The sequence below is a fragment of the Falco biarmicus genome, chromosome 3 (assembly GCF_023638135.1).
Source record: "Falco biarmicus isolate bFalBia1 chromosome 3, bFalBia1.pri, whole genome shotgun sequence".
Taxonomy (NCBI): domain Eukaryota; kingdom Metazoa; phylum Chordata; class Aves; order Falconiformes; family Falconidae; genus Falco; species Falco biarmicus.
Genome location: NC_079290.1, coordinates 116849560 through 116866863, shown reverse-complemented (window position 1 = coordinate 116866863; position 17304 = coordinate 116849560). Strand labels below are relative to the sequence as shown.

The 17304-nt window shown below is 49.5% G+C and overlaps 2 protein-coding genes across 11 annotated transcripts; one reads left to right on the top strand and one right to left on the bottom strand.

Annotated features, from left to right (window-relative positions):
* Positions 1-126: 126 nt before the first annotated feature.
* Positions 127-8053, bottom strand: BSDC1 (BSD domain containing 1). The gene is made up of 11 exons (XM_056332716.1): positions 7982-8053; positions 7739-7799; positions 6872-6988; positions 6065-6235; positions 5895-5949; positions 5382-5497; positions 4932-5000; positions 4640-4721; positions 3911-4450; positions 2746-2849; positions 127-2164 (listed from the first exon to the last, which is right to left on the bottom strand). The coding sequence occupies exons 1-11, from the start codon at positions 7990-7992 to the stop codon at positions 2132-2134; spliced, it is 1359 nt and encodes a 452-aa protein (XP_056188691.1). The 5' UTR covers positions 7993-8053; the 3' UTR covers positions 127-2131.
* ZBTB8B (zinc finger and BTB domain containing 8B) lies at positions 8050-15922 on the top strand. 10 transcript variants are annotated; one of them, XM_056332701.1, is made up of 6 exons: positions 8050-8115; positions 8475-8773; positions 8978-9428; positions 10049-10237; positions 12104-12282; positions 12599-15922. In XM_056332701.1, the coding sequence occupies exons 2-6, from the start codon at positions 8483-8485 to the stop codon at positions 12914-12916; spliced, it is 1428 nt and encodes a 475-aa protein (XP_056188676.1). In that variant the 5' UTR covers positions 8050-8115; positions 8475-8482; the 3' UTR covers positions 12917-15922. The 10 variants fall into 10 exon arrangements, 9 of the variants coding, with proteins under 9 accessions (XP_056188676.1, XP_056188672.1, XP_056188679.1 ...); XM_056332697.1 differs by having other exon boundaries at positions 8051-8115; positions 8475-9428; XR_008820943.1 differs by lacking the exon at positions 12599-15922 and adding an exon at positions 10843-11972 and having other exon boundaries at positions 8052-8115; positions 8475-9428; positions 10062-10237; positions 12104-12187.
* Positions 15923-17304: the final 1382 nt, after the last annotated feature.

Sequence of the window (17304 nt, the reverse complement as noted above, 5' to 3'; positions counted from 1 at the left end):
CCAACTAAGTAACCCCCCAAGGCGGGTGGGAGGAAAGGGAAATTGAAAAGCATTTGACACACAGACCGTCTTGAGGCAGCCACCCCCACCCCACAGGCCAAGGGAATAACACCTGACACAGGCAGAGACTCTGTAGAATTCCTTTAATTGCTGTTAACTGCAAGTCTGTAAAAGGTTTGGAGAAAGTCATTGTTACAAAACTACCAGCTGTTAGAATTGTTCCTGGTTTTCACCCCAGCTAGAAAAGGCTCAGGGAGATGCAGAGTACTTCAGAACAGAATATTGCACAGACAACCAAACGGTTAATTTGACTAAAGAGAAAAAAAATCAAGTGACACAGACGAGAGCACTGCACCCTCTGGAGCTCTGCTGCAGGCCCAGGGATCCAGCTGTGACACCATCCAACCCCGAGAGAACACAGCCCCCAGCCCCTTGCACAGCCACCCCCGCTGGTGTCACCCACAAGTTTTCCCGCTACAGCTAAATTTGAGTCCAGGACAGGGTGAGGCTGCAGCACATTTCAGAGGCTCTGCTGGGCCCACCGTGCACCACGAGGGAGGAGTTGCAGCTCAGTCCCACACCCTCACGGGTTTTGCAGGACAGACACGTTCTTGTGTAAGCGTCTGAAGTCACCGCTGCCACCAATCCATCCGCACAGGCAGCTGTGCTTGAGAATCTCCCCAAAGTGGGGGAAAAAAAAACCCAAATCCCAACTCTTCCAAGTGCACCTAGGTTAATGTTATCCAAAAGCAGAAGGAAATCCACAGCTCCAATGAAGCACCCCTGGGAAGAGGCAGAAGGACAAAGGTAGCACATATAAAACCACCACCCAAAAGGCCAGAGACAGTAGTGAGGGTTCTGTCCCTTTAGGATAATCGTATATTAGCAACATCCACTAAGGAGCATCTTGTGACATTAGAAGGGAACTGCCCCACAGGCGGGGGCTGTGGGTCCGAGGGAAGCATTGCAAGCAGTCACAGGGGGCTTCAGTGAAAGAACCCAAGTGAGCACAGCAAAGCTTGTGACCCTGGTGGCCGTGGGGCCTGGTGCAGGTGGCACGAGGGGAGTCAAACGAGTGGGGACAGCCTCAGCCAACAGCTACACCCCACGCTCAGGTGCTTCTGCCTCCCCTGGGCTGGGAGAGGGAACGCTGAGCCCCTTGGTGCCAAAGGCAGAAGCTGAAGTGGTCAGCAGGCCAGACTGGGGCTTTGCAAGGGCTGAACTGGGCACCACAACAGAGAGGTTCTGCTCCCAGCATGACCCAAATCACTGCCTGCCCAGAAGGGCTCAAGTAAGAGCAAGCCACAAGTACTTTGCTTGGAGAATTTAACTAGAAATACACAAAATCCAGTAGAGGAAGGCAGTGCAGCTGCAAAGGGGGAAGCAGCAGGCCTTGGCTCTTGGAGAAGCTGCTGCTCTTGCAGCAGGAAACAGCAGTTTCCATTAGAAAAAGCTTCCAAGATGAAAAGCCAGGCACAAGCTAGGGTTTGGCAGGGCATTTGGCTTCTTCTGGCACAGCCCAGCTTTGGGTCAAAGCCACAAGCCAACTGCCTTTCTCTGCAGCAACGAGTGGCACAGCAGAAGGGGCTTCTACTGCAGCATCTCCAGCCCCCGGCCACCCCCTGCACAGGGGCTTTCTCCAGGGACGGCCTGGCCAGCAGCGCAGAGCGGCGAGCGAGCAGGCACAGCTTGCAGCCAAGAGCCACTGAACTGCTGTACTGCAGACTACATGCGCACACACAAGCAAACAAATCAGCCAGCCGGCAGTCCAGCGGCACCAAGCAATCCTGCCAGGTGCCCGAGCGCCCAGCTCACCCTAGGGACCCCTCACATGTCGCAACTGCCCCCACCCGACACTTTTGGGGCAGTCGGTTTGGGCTTGGCCAGTCTCTAGGACCTACTGAGAAGATGGGCTCCCTAGCAGCTAAGTGTACGAGTGAACTCCTGCTTCCTCCTCCTCCAGGTCTGAAGGGGTCGCTTGAGTTGCCCACAGGATTTAGCAGGAATGAAACTCCTCCAGCCTGGAACTGCAATCCCCAGCAGAGTTACACACAAAGGAACAGCCAGTCTGTGATTTAATTCACATTCGATGGTGGAAATGAGCCTGTGACACACACTGGAAGCAGTCGCTTTATTCCCAGTCTTCCCACTCTTCATCTTCCAGCTGCAAACAAGAATAACATCCCTCTGTTTCTGTAACTCAACAGCCATCTGTCGCGAGATGCTCCTGCCCGGGGCACTGAGTCAGCACGAAGCCTGACACATCCTCCTGCTCCCACACCCTCCCAACAGGGCTTCGCTTGCTCTGTTCCCTTTGGGGAACCTGCACACTCATCCCTCCTTAAGCATGTCCAGACAGCCGCTCTCTGCTCCAGCTGACAGCCGTGACTCCCACGGCGAGATCCCACCCCAAGCCTGCACCCTCAAAGAGCGAGCCCCACCTCGGAGCAGCCCCCTGCGAGCTGCTCTAGGCAGGCAGCTGCCTGCTGCAGCACTGCCCTTCCGGAGCGGCAGCCACGTCACGCTGCAACTTGCCTTGCCGCGCAGCCTGCGCCCCCGGCACAGCTCGAGCAGAGGGATTTTGCCCCCTTGCTCTGAGGCACTGCAGTCTCTCTCCCTCTCTCCACCTCCCAGGGGAGGCACCCAGCGACGGCAGAGCTCATGCAGCATCACCCCAAGGAGTTGCTGATGGCTTCTGGGAGCAAACTTCTTGCCTATTGGAGTGAGCACCTCCCCTCGACTCACCTCCCCAGACATTTCCACCTTCGAGAGCGCCAGCTGCACCTCCTCTTCAGTCATGTCCAAATCAAAGTCTTTTTCCCAGTCCTCACTGATGTCAGTGCTGGAGCCTGCAACCACAAACATCGCCACCGAGCCATCAGAGCTGCACGTGCTCTCCAGTCACTCTGCCCAAAGCACACAGCTGCCCAAGCACTGGCACTCGAGAGGCTCCTGTTTGAGGGAAGAAGGCCTCCCCCATCCCCCACAGCGGGCTGCCAGGTAACAGAGGTGGGACGGACTGAACGGCACCTCCCTCGCAGCAAGGGCTGGTTCAGAACAAGCGGGAGATGTGAACGCTGAGCCACGTTCCCCTCTGGCCTGGGAGAGCTAGGATGTGTCACGTTTCAGTCACACAGAAGACGCAACAGGTAAGTAATGACAGCAGCGACTTAGCTATGGGGACTGTCATAGGCCCCAACAGAAAGAACAACCCCCTGAGGTAGAGGAGCAGCAGGGATGCTCCTAGGGGCAACACGCAGCGGGGAGGAACTGCCACATTCCCTACACGGACCAGCCGTGCCCCAGCACCCAGCAGGCCAGGGACCAAAGGCCTACTCCGCTCAGCCAGCAGACTTCTGATTTCTTGTCTCATTTTGTTCTGCTCGCAGCCCCAGTGCATGATACTTGCCCACCTCGCTGGACCTTGGGTTGCTTCCAGTGACTTTATAAACCTATAACCAACATAACCATTACGCTGGGGGACCTGCAGCAGGCTCTGCGGGAGGCAGTATCCCCTGAAATGAAAGGTTTCCAGATCACATCAGCCAGAGCTGCAACATGTCAGGGTCCTGGAGGCTTCTCAACCTCTGCTCTCCTGAGGGAGCACAGAATGGGGCTCAGAATGGGGCTCAGCAGAGTGCTCAGGACAGAGCCACCTGTGGCACCAGCCCAGCTGCCTGCCAAGAGCAAACTGTCACTATCTGATGTGACTGACTTGACCCTGCCCAACAGCCTAAGGATCTGCTTCCACTTCAGTTTTGGCCATTAGACGGCCTTTGACTCTAACCTTCCTGGGCGATTCCGGCAAAATCCCTTTTCTCCTCCCCATCATCATAAAATCAGGACCCTTTCCCCAAAAGCTGCCACCCCCAGCAGATTTCCAGGCCCTGTGCGGGCCCCACATACACACCTTTCTTGCCATTGTTGGAGGGAGTGGATTTCCCACTATCCGAGTTCAGCTCGAAGACACGTAGATCTGTTGGTCCTTCCTCTTTCAGAGTCTCTGTCCTGCCCTGGGCTTTGCTTTCCACCTCTTTGAGCTCTGTAACAGTTGGTTGTTCTGAGGATGCTGCTGACTCCCGGGCAGGTGCAGAAAGATGACCAGGTTCTGGGGACTTTGGCAGGGAGCTCTGCTCTTCCACGGTGGCCTCCAGCAGCCTCTGGGAGAGGTCTCTGGTCCCAGCTGGTTGCGCTCCAGTCTGTAGCTGTGCAGCAGGCACAGAAGCAGGGTTTGCAATCTGAGTCACAAGGGAGATGCTCTCACTGCTCTCAGAGGGGCTCCCCTCTGCTGGGGCCAGCTCTGGAGGGAGGACGGCCCAGCTCTCCTCTGAGGGTCCCTTGTGAGCAGTGGGGTGGCTTCCCTCCAGGGCTGCGGGGGCAGATTCTTTCTCTGCTGCTCCTGGAAATTTCACGTTTGCACAAGGCAGGGGTGACATCCCCAAGAACTCCTCTGTAGGAAGGCAGAAGAGAAGCGAGAGATGTTTCAACAAGCGCAGCAGCAGCAGCTGACAGTGCAGCAGGGTTGGCAGCGGCTGGGCTGGGAGCTGTGTATGCGGCAGCGAGGAGGAGCCACCACCCTCTCTGAGAGCTGCTGAGGTCTGCACGAGCCCTCCCACAGACCCCCGGCCATCTGACCCACCTTCATCCTCTTCCCAGCCTGGCTCCTCCTGGTGAATGCTCTGCTCCGCTCGCTGCTTCAGAGCCTCCCTCCGGGCTTCATCCTGCAGGGAATTCTACGTCAGCAGCTGCTCACGTCTCCAGCCCTTTCCTTCCCCAGGCATTTCAGTGTCAGCGACAACAAGAATGCAGACAAGGCATCCCAGTTCCCTGCTTTTCCAGGAGATGTATCTTTCTGCCTCTTCCGTCTCCATCAGAGAGCTCCTTGGCGGGAGCGCCTACCCACTGAGGAAGACCCCCACCTCCTGACCTACCTGCTCCAGGCGATGCACTTTATAGAAGTAGCGCTGCCAGAATTCAGAATGGGACACAGCCACAGGGACCTGGGAGTGACAGGGAAATGCAATGAGTCACTTCAGAGGGAGCGCTGCGGTTGCCGCCTTGCTCCTCTCTCCTCCCAAGCCTTGCAGCTACCCTTGTAACCTGTGCAAGACACCTGCCTTTGCAGGTGCACAGACCTGGGATGAAGCCTCAGGTATGCACTGGCAGATGGTCTGACACACACTGGACAGCTACAGAGGAACTTCTGTTCCAAGCCAGTGACAAACAAGCAGGGAAGAAGAATACAATATGCTGTCTAACATCTATACCATACAACTGCAGTCCTTTCTACCACCAACTGCAGGGCCCAAGCAGCTCAGGGCTTCCCTGCACCACACCTCAAGTCAGAAGGTGCCCACTACAGGAGCCAGGCAGGGCCTTACCATTTTGGTGTAGAGAGCCCGGATTGAAGGGCTGGTTGCCAACAGCTCCGCGATCTCCCCTTTCTTCTCCTCTAGGTTAAACTGAGTGAGCCAGGCCTCAAGGAGCTCAGCAGGGCCTGTACAGGACAAGCACAGAGATAACAATCCATGGCACAAACAAGGCAGGAACAGTTTTGGGAAGTTTCATTGATAAGATGCTACAGACCAGCTGGGCTGAGCAAGGGGCAAAGGAAGAGGGAGACGTGGATCTCTGCACCCACCCAGTGTCGTGGGCCCTCTGCCAGCACAAGGCCACACAGTGCCAGCTGTAGCAGCAGTTTAAACTGGCCCAGCAAACTCTCAGTCTAAGCTAGTCCCCAACACAAGAGACAGATCTGTTCTCTATACACGGCAACCTCATCTACAGTCAAGCCAGCAGGCCTGCTGGCAAAAGGCTCTGGGCAATCCAGGATGGCCCACAGACGCCACACAAGGGCCAGTTTGGCTCTGCAGCACTGCCAAGCCCCACCGTACCATCAGGTTCATTGCAGTAGGTGGCTGGGTCTGACTGAAGGCTGTAGAGGCGAGCCTGGAGGAGAAGACACACAGGGCAGAGCTGTCAGTAGGGGCAGCAGCAGAGCCCTGAGAGGACAGGGCTCAGGATTCCACATCCTGGAGAGAAGCTCCGGGAATGGGGCACTCACCTTGGCACTGTCATAGGGCTCTGTGGTACCTGTGGGCGTTGCCATCAGTGTTATGACATCGCAGTCAATGGTCTTATCCGGCGAGGGAGCAAACGTGTCTGAGATGACACCCAGGAAGTCAGAGAGCCCCTTCCTCACCTTTTCAGTTGCACCTGAGGAACCTTCTGCCCTCTTCAAGAGAAAAAGAAGCGGAGTGTAAGTAACAGTGCCTGCAGCAGCAGGACAAGTCTGTCTTTACGGATTATGTTCCTTTAAGGAAGCAAGAAGTCTCTCCCTTCAAAAAAGTGCTAATAAGGTGACTATGTGGCCAGCCCTGGGCTAGCAGGGTGTGATGGCAGGCACTAGCCCCAGGTGGGAGGGGGTGTGCAGGCAGGCCTTGTAATAGGTTCACGTGGAACTGAGCCTAGGCTTTGCCAGGAAGGACACAGCCAGGTTTCAGGACTGGCCAGTTGGGGAGCTGGGCTGTCACAGCAGCTGTGCAGGGCTACGGCTGACAGCTTGCATGGAGACCTGATGTCACGCTACAGTGACGCTGCCAGGATGCCACCTAGATGGCACACAGGGAGAGGGAAGGCACTAGAAACCTCTCTCCACTTGTCTCCAGAGGTTTCTCAACACTACAGCAAGGAAATCCCACACAGTGGTCAGCACCAAACCTGCAACAGGGAGAAAGTCTGAAACCTGAAGCTTGTGGTTATACGTTGGGGTTTGTTCAGAGGACTGAGCCCTCAAATGCAAGTACATGCTATTCACCCCCCACTTTTCTTCCTGCAACAAGAATCCCAGCTCTCTCACTCCTATACTCACTGCCAGCTTGTCTTTGACCACACTGGCTGTAGCAGCGATAGTGCAGGCCGTATCATGCTGCACTACTTGAGTGAACTCAGCCAGGTCCCGTTTCATGAATTCCAAAGCTTCTGTGGACTGTAAGAAGATGACAAATAGATTGTGTAACCTTTCTGCTCTCCAACAAAGTCACAGTCACTGTGGGAACACCTGGCACAGTACAAGGATTAAAGGGCAAGAGGCTTTAATCCAGCTGAGCACTTACCCCAACTCGTGCAACGGCTAAGACTGTAATAACCAGTGCAACAATGGGAAACTGCTATGCCCAAAACACATTACAGTGGGGTTTTTGCGCTAAGAAGGGGAAGACAAGTTAGGAAAAGCCTTGTTCTGAGTTTTGTGTGTAATTAACATAAGCAATGTTGTCACAGGCAGGAAATTACACATCAGAAAGCGATGCTGTAAGCGCAAGCCCTTCCTGCTCAAGTGGTGAACTTCACATCAATGGAGCCCAGCACTGCTCCCCTGAGCTAGAAGGTCCCAGCAGAGCAGTCCCGGCTCCCGGAGTTGGAACAAATACATCAGAACTCCCGCTACGCGCGCCTGTCGGACGCCCGCCGGGGCCAGGGGCTGCACTGCAGCCGCTTGCCCTCCTCGGCCGTGGGGCAGTCACCAAGGCAGGGCTCAGGGCTCATCGGAGCCGCCGCTGCCAAAGCCACCGCCGCTGCCAAAGCCACTGTGGCGGCCACGGCCCAGCCGGCGCCGCAGCCGGCAGGGAGCGCGGTACAGCACTCACAGGGACACGGCCAGCGCCACGGTTGCCTCAGCCCGCCCAGCCCGGGGCACCGGAACCGGGGCATCCCCCAGGCCCGGCCCGCCGCCTCCTACCTTCTCCTTGACGGCTTGATAGCTCTGCTGCAGCCAGCTCCGCCACCAGCCCGCGTCCTCCCTGCCACAGCACACGGGCGTCAGGCAGCCCCCAGGCCGCGGCGGCCCTGCCCCGCGCCCATCCCGCTCCCCGCCCGGCCCGCTGCCGGCCGGCCACCCCCCCGCGGCCTTCCCCCCGACCCCCGCCCCGCCCGCCGCCCCCCGGCCCCGGCGCCGCTGCCCCCTCAGCAGCACCAGACTCACCCCTCCGCCATCTTGGCGGTCTGACGTCACCAATATTTACCGACCCCTCACCCCGCAGGCCCCGCCCCCCGTGACGTCACTTCCCCTGCCGGGAGGCGGCCGGCGGTACGGCGGCCGGGCGGCTGGCGGCGGAGGTGAGGGGCTAGCGGCAGGGGGGCGGCGGTGGCGGTGGTGGTGGCGAAGGTGAGGGGCCGCGGAGGTGGGGGGCCGAGCGGCCCGGCCCGGGGGGCGGAGGAGGTGAGGGGCCGAGCGGCCCGGCCCGGCCCGGCCCGGGGGGCGGAGGAGGTGAGGGGCCGCGGAGGTGAGGGGCCGAGCGGCCGGGGGGCGGCGGCCGGGGCCGGGCCGGGCCGGGCCGGTGGAAGCGCGGCACAGTGGCTGTGCCCGGCGGGGGCAGAGGCAGGCGCGGGCCGCAGGAGCTCCCGGCGGCTGCGGGGGGAGGCCGGCGTGTGGCGGGACCCTGCGGCTGACCGTGCCTTCTCGTTAACCCCGGCAGCAGGAGCAATGGAGATGCAGTCGTACTATGCCAAGCTCCTGGGAGAGCTCAACGAGCAGCGCAAGAGGGACTTCTTCTGCGACTGCAGCATTATCGTGGAGGGGAGGATCTTCAAAGCGCACAAAAACATCCTGTTTGCCAACAGCGGCTATTTCCGAGCCCTCCTGATCCACTACATCCAAGATAGTGGACGCCACAGCACCGCTTCTCTGGACATTGTCACCTCGGAGGCTTTCTCCATCATCCTCGATTTCCTCTACTCCGGGAAGCTGGATCTCTGTGGGGAAAACGTGATTGAGGTGATGTCTGCAGCTAGCTATTTGCAGATGACCGATGTGGTCAACTTCTGCAAAACGTATATAAGGTCTTCATTAGATATTTGCAGGAAAATAGAGAGAGAAGCTGCTTTCTATCAGGCTGATAGTGGGAGCGCTAGTTCTGCGAGAGAGGGCACCTCGTACGGCTCCAAGAGCCAGTGCTCTGCCTCTGTCTCTTCCCTGCAGGAAAAGGAAAGGATTTCGGATTGCCAGAGAGATCCTCCCTGCGGTGAGTGCAGCAGCTGCCATCCCCTGGAGCTTGTGGTCAGAGACCCTGTAAGCAGTGACTCTCCAGATGACGTTAATTCCTCGCTGCCTAAGGGGGTGGAACCCAAAGTGGAGTTTGACTCGGATGAAGTAGAGGTAGAAGTGGGTGAACGGCTGCCGCAGTATCCGACTCCGTTGTCCCTCGAGCAGATGGAAGAGGGGCTGCACGGCGGGCAGGCGATGGACCTGGCCTGCAATAACTATCATATGAAACAATTCCTAGAGGCCCTGTTGCGCAACAGCTCAGCTCAGAGAAAGGATGATGTGGTTCATCACTTTGTCCGGGGCTTTGAGGGTAGGCCAGAGGATGCAGGGGTAGCCATGAGTTCCATGATGGACATTCACAGCGACTGGTATGGTGAGGACACAGGTGAGAGGACTCTGGGGGGCTGTAGTCTGTATAACTGAGGAGGAAACTGCTTAGTTGTGCTATTTCCTTTGTTACACTCGTTCTTGTTCAGGAATATATTGCTGACTATATATGCCGTAGCAAAATAAACTATTGTTCTGGACTTCAAAAGAAAGCTGTACTCATTTATTCAGTGCAGCATTTGGGAGGTAAGTATTCCGAACAGCTTTTACAGTCTCTTTGAAAGAGGTGCTGGAGCGTGAGTGTTGGTGATACTGCTTTAATAAACAATCTATCTCATTTGGGACCTTGTTGAATGGCAGGCGAATTTTTAAAAAGAATCTTCCTCTCATGTTAGCGTTAGAAAGAGCAATCAGAAGGATAAATTGAGCTGCCACAAGAGGGATCTGATGTAGAACCTGACAGAGCAGAAGTAGCTTATTCCACTGGAGCTCCTGCCAGCGCATCGGTTGCTAGATGATAAATCTGTTCGCTGTTATACTTTGAACTTCAAAAGAGCAGACATCAGCTTTATTCATACAGAGCGATACCTAGAAATTATTTAAGAGCACTGAAAGCTTTAAACTCTGTGGTATTGCATAAAGAGGAGACTTACCTCTAAAGGCAGACTTACTTTTCAGACTCACTTTTCAGCTGCTGGTCACCTGAGGTTTCAGTGCTTTCCCAAGCGCAGCACTTGTTGGGATGTCTCACGTTGGCAGGAATATCTCCAAGCAGCAGTGTCGGGGACCTGGAGAAGAAGAAGATCATATCCATATGCATTTCTCCTGAAGTGGACAATAAGGATTTGGGCATTTTATCTGCTTATGGTAATGCTGGTGCACAACTTGCCTCGTCCAAACTGCCTTAGTAAGATGAGAGGCAGCTCTGACAAACACCAGAGCTGTTCAGGATGTGACAGATGTAGGAACGGTGTGGGCAGCAGGAAATCTTTCACTGAATACTCTAGATAGCAAGCTTACATTCATGTTATTTCCAGCTCAAGCATGCCTGTGTGATCTTAAAGCCAATAAAACCAGTATGTTCTCTCACTGCTTTAAACTAAGGAACCTGATAAAATCACAAACTCAGTCCTAAAGTCACCAGCGACTAAAGTAATCAGCGCAGAGTGCTGTCACCAGATCGCACCTATGGGTTTTGACATGTAGCAAGGCAAGAGCATCTTAACATGCAAACTTTGCTTACTTTTTCCCTCTTAAAATCTTCAGACTATTAATGAATCATTACAAGGGAAGTGCTTCTAGAATTTGCTAGAGGACATCAAGTGTTTTGACAACGTATTAGAAATGCTAATAGTAGATGTGCTTTAAATAGAAGTGGGGGGAAAAAAAACCCCAAACCTTGCATTAGTCATGTTTCTCTACTAAAACTGAACATTGTAAGCATTTGGTAGAATGGAAGTATCTCTTCTCAGCTTTTAGTGGTCCTGCTACCTGAAGATGCCAGGAATGAGAAGTACAAGGTCCTGATAAAAGAACGGTGTTTTCACACTTTCAGGCTGACAGATGGGATGAATACCGCTTACTTTCAGGTGTCTACATCTGTTCCAGTCATCCTGGTCCCCTTCACAGCTGATAGAGGGTAAACTGGCACCTCTAGAGGGCCTGGAAGCAAGGCAGGTCTAAGAACTGGTTTTCTTTTATTTCTTTAAACGGAGCTCTAAGTGCTTAGCAGGGATTAGCAATACCTTGTAAAGGTCCCAAATTGGGTGAGGTTGATTTCACTCGCACATTAACACCAGGTGCTCGGTTTTTGGAGACTGGGTTGGACAAACCTTAGCACAGGCAATGTTCTACAGCTCCACCTACTTTGGTGTAACTGTTGAAGAGCTCAAGGCTTGATACACAAACACTTTTCTGAGTCTGTACCTGAAACAGGAAAAGCTAATCTTCTAGGGTAACATCTCAACCTTTATACTGGAAAGGAAGCTTATATCGGCTGATGCTAAAAACCTTGGCAATACCCACGTTTATGTAAAATGTGATCGTCCAAATTGAATTCTCTCTTCTTCCATCTGATTTCATAAATTACATATTACTTGTGTGCATATAGTTTGATTTTTAGGAAAAGTAAAATATCATCAGCAAATATATTTGAGTCCTTCATCTTGTTATTGCCAATAGAAAAGCTGAAGTGAATGGCAGTAGGAACAAGCACTCATGTTTTCAGGTGGGTTCCCCACATCCACATCTATGCACTTTGTGAAAGCACATGGGAAACATCCATGCTACTTCTGCCTGTAATTTGTCTTAAAGATTTTAGTTTCTGATGCTGTTTAACACTAATAGGATCGTTAAAAAAAAAAAAAAAAAAAAAGTAGGAGACTTTCTATGGCTGAAGTAGCGCAGAGACCCCACTGCACTAAAAGCAAATTTTGGCACTGAATTAAATGGCTTCTTAAAATAATTAATTTGTTTTTCTGTTGTGAGCCAACTCCCTTAAAGTATCAGCTCTATAAGTATAGGCAGGCTGGTTTTCAAGGGACTTGATCATCTGCAGTAGCGTGAATGTCTCCTGAAATTGCCCAACCTACAGAAATTTCAGGTAAGCCAAGTACAAAGAGAGGGGAACGTGCAATTATCTTGACTCAGATTTGCAGCGAGGAGGATGAGAAGCCAACATAGCTAATGTTGGTGAACTGCCTAATCTAATGCGTTGTGTTTTTCTTCCAAAAGGTGATGTGTTAGTTGTGCCAATCAAGCTTCACAAATGTCCGTTCTGTCCCTACACGGCTAAACAGAAAGGAATACTAAAACGGCACATTCGCTCTCACACAGGTGAGAGACCCTACCCCTGTGAGACGTGTGGGAAACGTTTCACTCGGCAGGAACACCTTCGGAGTCATGCTTTAAGTGTAAGTTTGAAAGATTATATCTATCAGGAAATTTTTAAAAGTAGTTTGGCATTTCCCGACCGTATTTCCCAAAATATGTTGGACAAAATGATTGTTGCTCTAATAATAAGTGAAGCTGCCGATATTTGGTTCATTAGTACTTAGGTAGCCCCAAATCCTTGTCGCTCGCTGAAAATGTGATGGGATTGTCTGCCCTTTTGCTCAAGTGTAGTTGTTTTTCTGTTCTAGGAATATATGCAAACCAGCAGCCCAGAAAGAGCTAAAGCAAGAAGGCAGATTTGCCTTTTTTACCAAAGTGTTCTATTTTTAACTTCAGGTGCATCGATCAAACAAGCCAATTATCTGTAAAGGTTGCAGGAGAACATTCACAAGTAGCCTGTCCCAAGGATTGCGACGCTTTGGCTTGTGCGACAGCTGCACCTGTGTGACCACTACCCACGAGGACTCGATGCCCATTAACCTCAGCCTAATGGAACCTCCATCAGAAGGCCAAGAGAAGGGTGATGCTGATAACGATTGGCCCATATATGTGGAGTCTGGAGAGGAAAACGATCCAGCTGATGATGATGATGCCGATGGTGATGACAAGCAGGAAATCCACAGGAGTTTGTCAGACCGAGAAACGCTTATGTAGCAGTGAGAGGAGAGCAGGAGCATTTAAAGTGTCCCCGACAGTGGTCGGTCTGCAACAGAAAACTGCGTATTTGCCCATTTAGTGAGACTGTGCTGTTTTTTATTATTCCATTTTTTAATAGAAGAGTGGGGAGAACTGGAATTTTTAATACTTTTTAAGTTTTCAGTGCTGTGCACCAGCAATCTGTGAAGCATCTTCTGTCTGGGGTTCACAGAGGTTGTAGTTGAGCAATTTCCAGTGGGGTGTCTGCCTCCTAGTTTTGATTTTGCAGGTGGAGCACCTCTGTGTTGTTTTGATAACAAGTTTCTTCAAATAATGCTGTCATGGTCTTTAATCCCTGATGTGAAAGGGGCACCATATTCTCTCTGAAGATTATGTTAAAAGAAATGTAGTTTTCATTCATTATCTTGGGACTTTTCTAAACTAAGTTGTGATCCTGCTGTATTAGGACAGTATTATCTAAACTGTGAACCTTAAGTGTTTGTTTGGTGGATTTGACCTGGAAACCAGGGCAGACAAACCAGGATAATGAAAATATGCTGCTGCTGAAAGCATAGACAGAATAAATGTGTTTCACGTGTCCTTAATTGCAGGTATTTAGAGAACAAGCTTCTCTTTCAGAATTGTTTTTACTGCATCTTCCTCTCTCAAGAGCTTGGACTACAGATCATCAGATGTGTCTTTCATGTCATTTAAACATTAGTAGTCTTGGCTTAAGAAACATTAAGCACACGTTATGGTGTCTAGTGTCCTGGTCTCTCAGTTTAGATTAAGTGAACTGCCCAATTCTTTTCAGCTTTTTACAGTAGAAGTTAAAAGCTGTCAGCCAGGTTACTGGGGAATTCTGATTCTGGTAGATTAAATAGCCAGATTGACAGGTGGTGTAGATGAGGCGCAGTTAAATATAAATATAAATATCTGAGCTATGCATATAAAAGAGCTCTGAATACCCTTCTTGAAGCTATTGAGTAGGAAATCTCAGAAGTTTTTACTAGCCTCTTTGTATGGAAATCCTTTTCTTTCTCTTTGACTATATTTTCTTCTAGTCTTCAGTGATCTCTCTCATGCTTTATGTTATGTAAATTTATCCAAGTATTTATTTTAAAAAAACCAACAAGCCTCCAGTGTGGACCTCCTGTTTCTTTGCTAGGATAAATAACAGGTTGGTTTTCAAAGGAGGTGAGATTTTTTTTACCTTTCCAGAAACAAGTTGATATAAGCTATCTAAAATCAAGCTAGGAAGCTTTAGAAGAAAACACACCACCAACAGAAAGCCTGTTTGCTTATGGGTAACCTACTGTTTCCTAATGAAGAGACAAAAACTGAAATATACTGTGAAATAAGACTGTTAATGCTTTTTTTACTATGTGGTTCGTAAGTGTTTGATGAAAATGCAAATTGTATGAGTCTTTCTCGCTGGAGTAAGTGCTAGATCAGAAGCCTGTAGACAGACGTGGCTGACAGAGTGAGCAGTTCCTCTCGCTTAAGACAGTGCTTCTTGCAGGTTTTTTAGTGTAAAGACTTTACACTTGGAAAACGTGAGATGGAACCTAAAAAAACAAAGAGCCCTCTGATTTAACCAGTTAGGGTTGGTTTTTGCATGCCTTGTGCTTTTATTTTACATACTGAAGAAGAACAATTCAGCTTCTCTATCTGCTTCATCCTTCAGAGAAACAGAAGTCCTATGGTGATGTTGCAATTTGCGTGTGAGAGGTGATTCTGATATCACAAGTACAGTTAAGAACTCATTACCAGATCAGGTAGGATGAGGAAAGAACAAGCTTCTTTTTAAACAAGTGACTTTACTAGTGATTCCTGAAAACAGCAGTAGGTAAAGAGACTTGATTTGAAATGGTCTGGTCCAAGTTCTTGATGAGTGCCACCTTCACGAGAAGATACTGGCATCATGTGCTACATTTATTTTCTGTAATTTAGGTTGTATAACCTTCAGTGGTCCCTGTTCCAGGCCATCTGTAGATTTGACTTTGTAGTAGCTGAACAGTATCATATTGACACACTTCATCACAGAAATATCACTGGGACAAGATCTTTAAAAAATTCAGGGCTCTGTAGCAGCCCCTATTTGAGTCATCTAAATTAAGACCATCAGAGACAACTCATGTAGATGCCAGATTTGGAGCTGAGCTCCTCTGAAAATCCTGCTGTGGTTTTGGGTCCCTAGCACTTTTGAAAATGTGAGCAAAATGTGGGCTTGTACATCTTGCTGGCAATTTTAAAATGCCACCTGCAGCCTACCAGAGCTAGTCTTCTGGACTGCTACTCTTATTTTTGTTGAGTCCATCCAACATCAGAGGGTGTGTCCTTTTGGTATCAGCTTATCTGATAAAGGACGGACTTCTGCATATAAGAACACCTGAGAAAGAGCCACAGATTATCTGTGTTTGTGGGGAGACGGACTCGCTAATGGAAGTGGGGCAAGACTATAAATAGGGATCCAAAATGATGTTTAGTGACCAGGCATCCCAACTTCTGGTCATTCTAGCATGAAGGTGCCACCTCACTGTAAATACTGGTAGAAGCCACTAGATGTGGAGTATCGGCTGAGCATGGTTCTGACTAGTGCGCCACGATTAAACTATCAGGTTTGGCTTCTCACACAGCTGAGCTGTGCTGAGCTGCGGGCTAGCAAACTCTGAATCCATGAGGACATTCGGAGTAGGGAAGATTAACCTCTTGCAAAAGTCTGTATGTAGTAAAAGCTGCAGGAATGACTGCGGAGACCTTCCGTGATTTTACTTCAACCTGCTTGCTTTGGTCTTAGAGATTGTTCTTGTGTGTCTTGTGCGTAGAGAATGGAAGTGTTAAGGTTTGTGTAACACTGGGTAGGGGGTGTGGGTGGGGGGTACACCGTTCACATTCCAGATGGCAAGTGACCACCAAAATCGATGTTTCCTATTGATCTGTCATATTGTGCTGCCTTGTTTTCAGTGGAGTCCTTCAGCCTTTGTATTTGGAAGCGGATGTAGTTTATCCGCATTCTTGTGACCAGATGTTCATGTAAATCTGTTTGCTGTGCTTTCCACTTTGTTTTTTGGATGTTTTTTCCTGAAATCTTCCATTGTAGATCCAGCCTCTACAAGCTTTGAGAATATGATGTAGCTGTTTTAAAATATTCACATGGTGCTTAATGAAGAATCAAAAATAATGTTTTTAGGAGAGTTATTTCTAATATAATCACTTTCTCAAAGCTTTTCAAAGGCCATGCAGACTACTTAAAGTCTTAGCTCAGCGTAATTGACTTTGTTTAGGAGTATACGTTTTAACGTACTTTTTTGCACATAATTGCACTGTATTTCATGAAAGGAATACATGCTGCACTGGTATTTGTAGCGCATTTAACCTCTTGGTGCAAGACCTTGTAAATCTTCCAGGTGTGGTCATTTACTGATGTTTTGTAAGGCAGTTTCATAACTGAAGTCCTTTAGTCTAGTTTAAATGACAAATTCTTATAAACTGAACCTTATTTGTAGAAGTGACCTAACTATATTTGTGGATCTTGGAGCATTCTGGAGCTTTTTGATTGTCTAGAAAATAAAACTCTCTGAGAGGGTTGCTTTGATTTTTTACCATTCAAAAACTGAGTGAACCCTTGAGTGTCTAGATTAAGGCTCACATTTCAATTTCTGGGCATTAAAAAATGAATATATCCATTTCTGGTGACAGTTTGCAAGCAAGCATCAGATGCTCGGTAGGAAAGAACTGAATGGATGTCAACTTAAAATCCAGCCAACGGGATGTTTTTTAAGAAAATCTTTTATATTATTAACACTGACTTTGTTTCCTTACCCCTTTTTGTAGTTTTATAATCATCTTAACTTTTTAAACTCTTTTTAAAGCTTTTAGATTTTCATGCCGGGTGAGAAAAATCCATGCAACTGGGAAGCAGTCACTGATCTTGGCTAGAAGAAATGCTGTTAAATGCCTACAATAAAATGGATGGGGGTGGGGGGAACAGACTCCCAAATATCCTTTCTAGATAATTTCAAATTATATTGCATATCTCACAGACTTTTTTTAAACCTTTTACAGACTGTGATATTTGAAACATCTATTTATCTGTTGATTTAGAATACCCTGAATCAATGAAAAATTTAATAACCCCTTCTTTCTTTCACTGTTTTCATTCAAACAGTGAAATCTGTTCACCTTTGTTTCATTGGGATCTTTAGGTTTCTAAGTTTTTTTGTTTCAGAAATGCCTGGAAATTATTCATATTTCCAAATTTGTTTATTATTGAGGATTTTTTAAAAAAAAATTAAAACATTTTTGTTAGTATTTAAGATTTTTTGATCCAACTTAAGTTGACAGTGCCCTTAATGTGCACATAAAAATTGTGTTTCTTCTCTTCAAGGCTGCTGCTAACATGT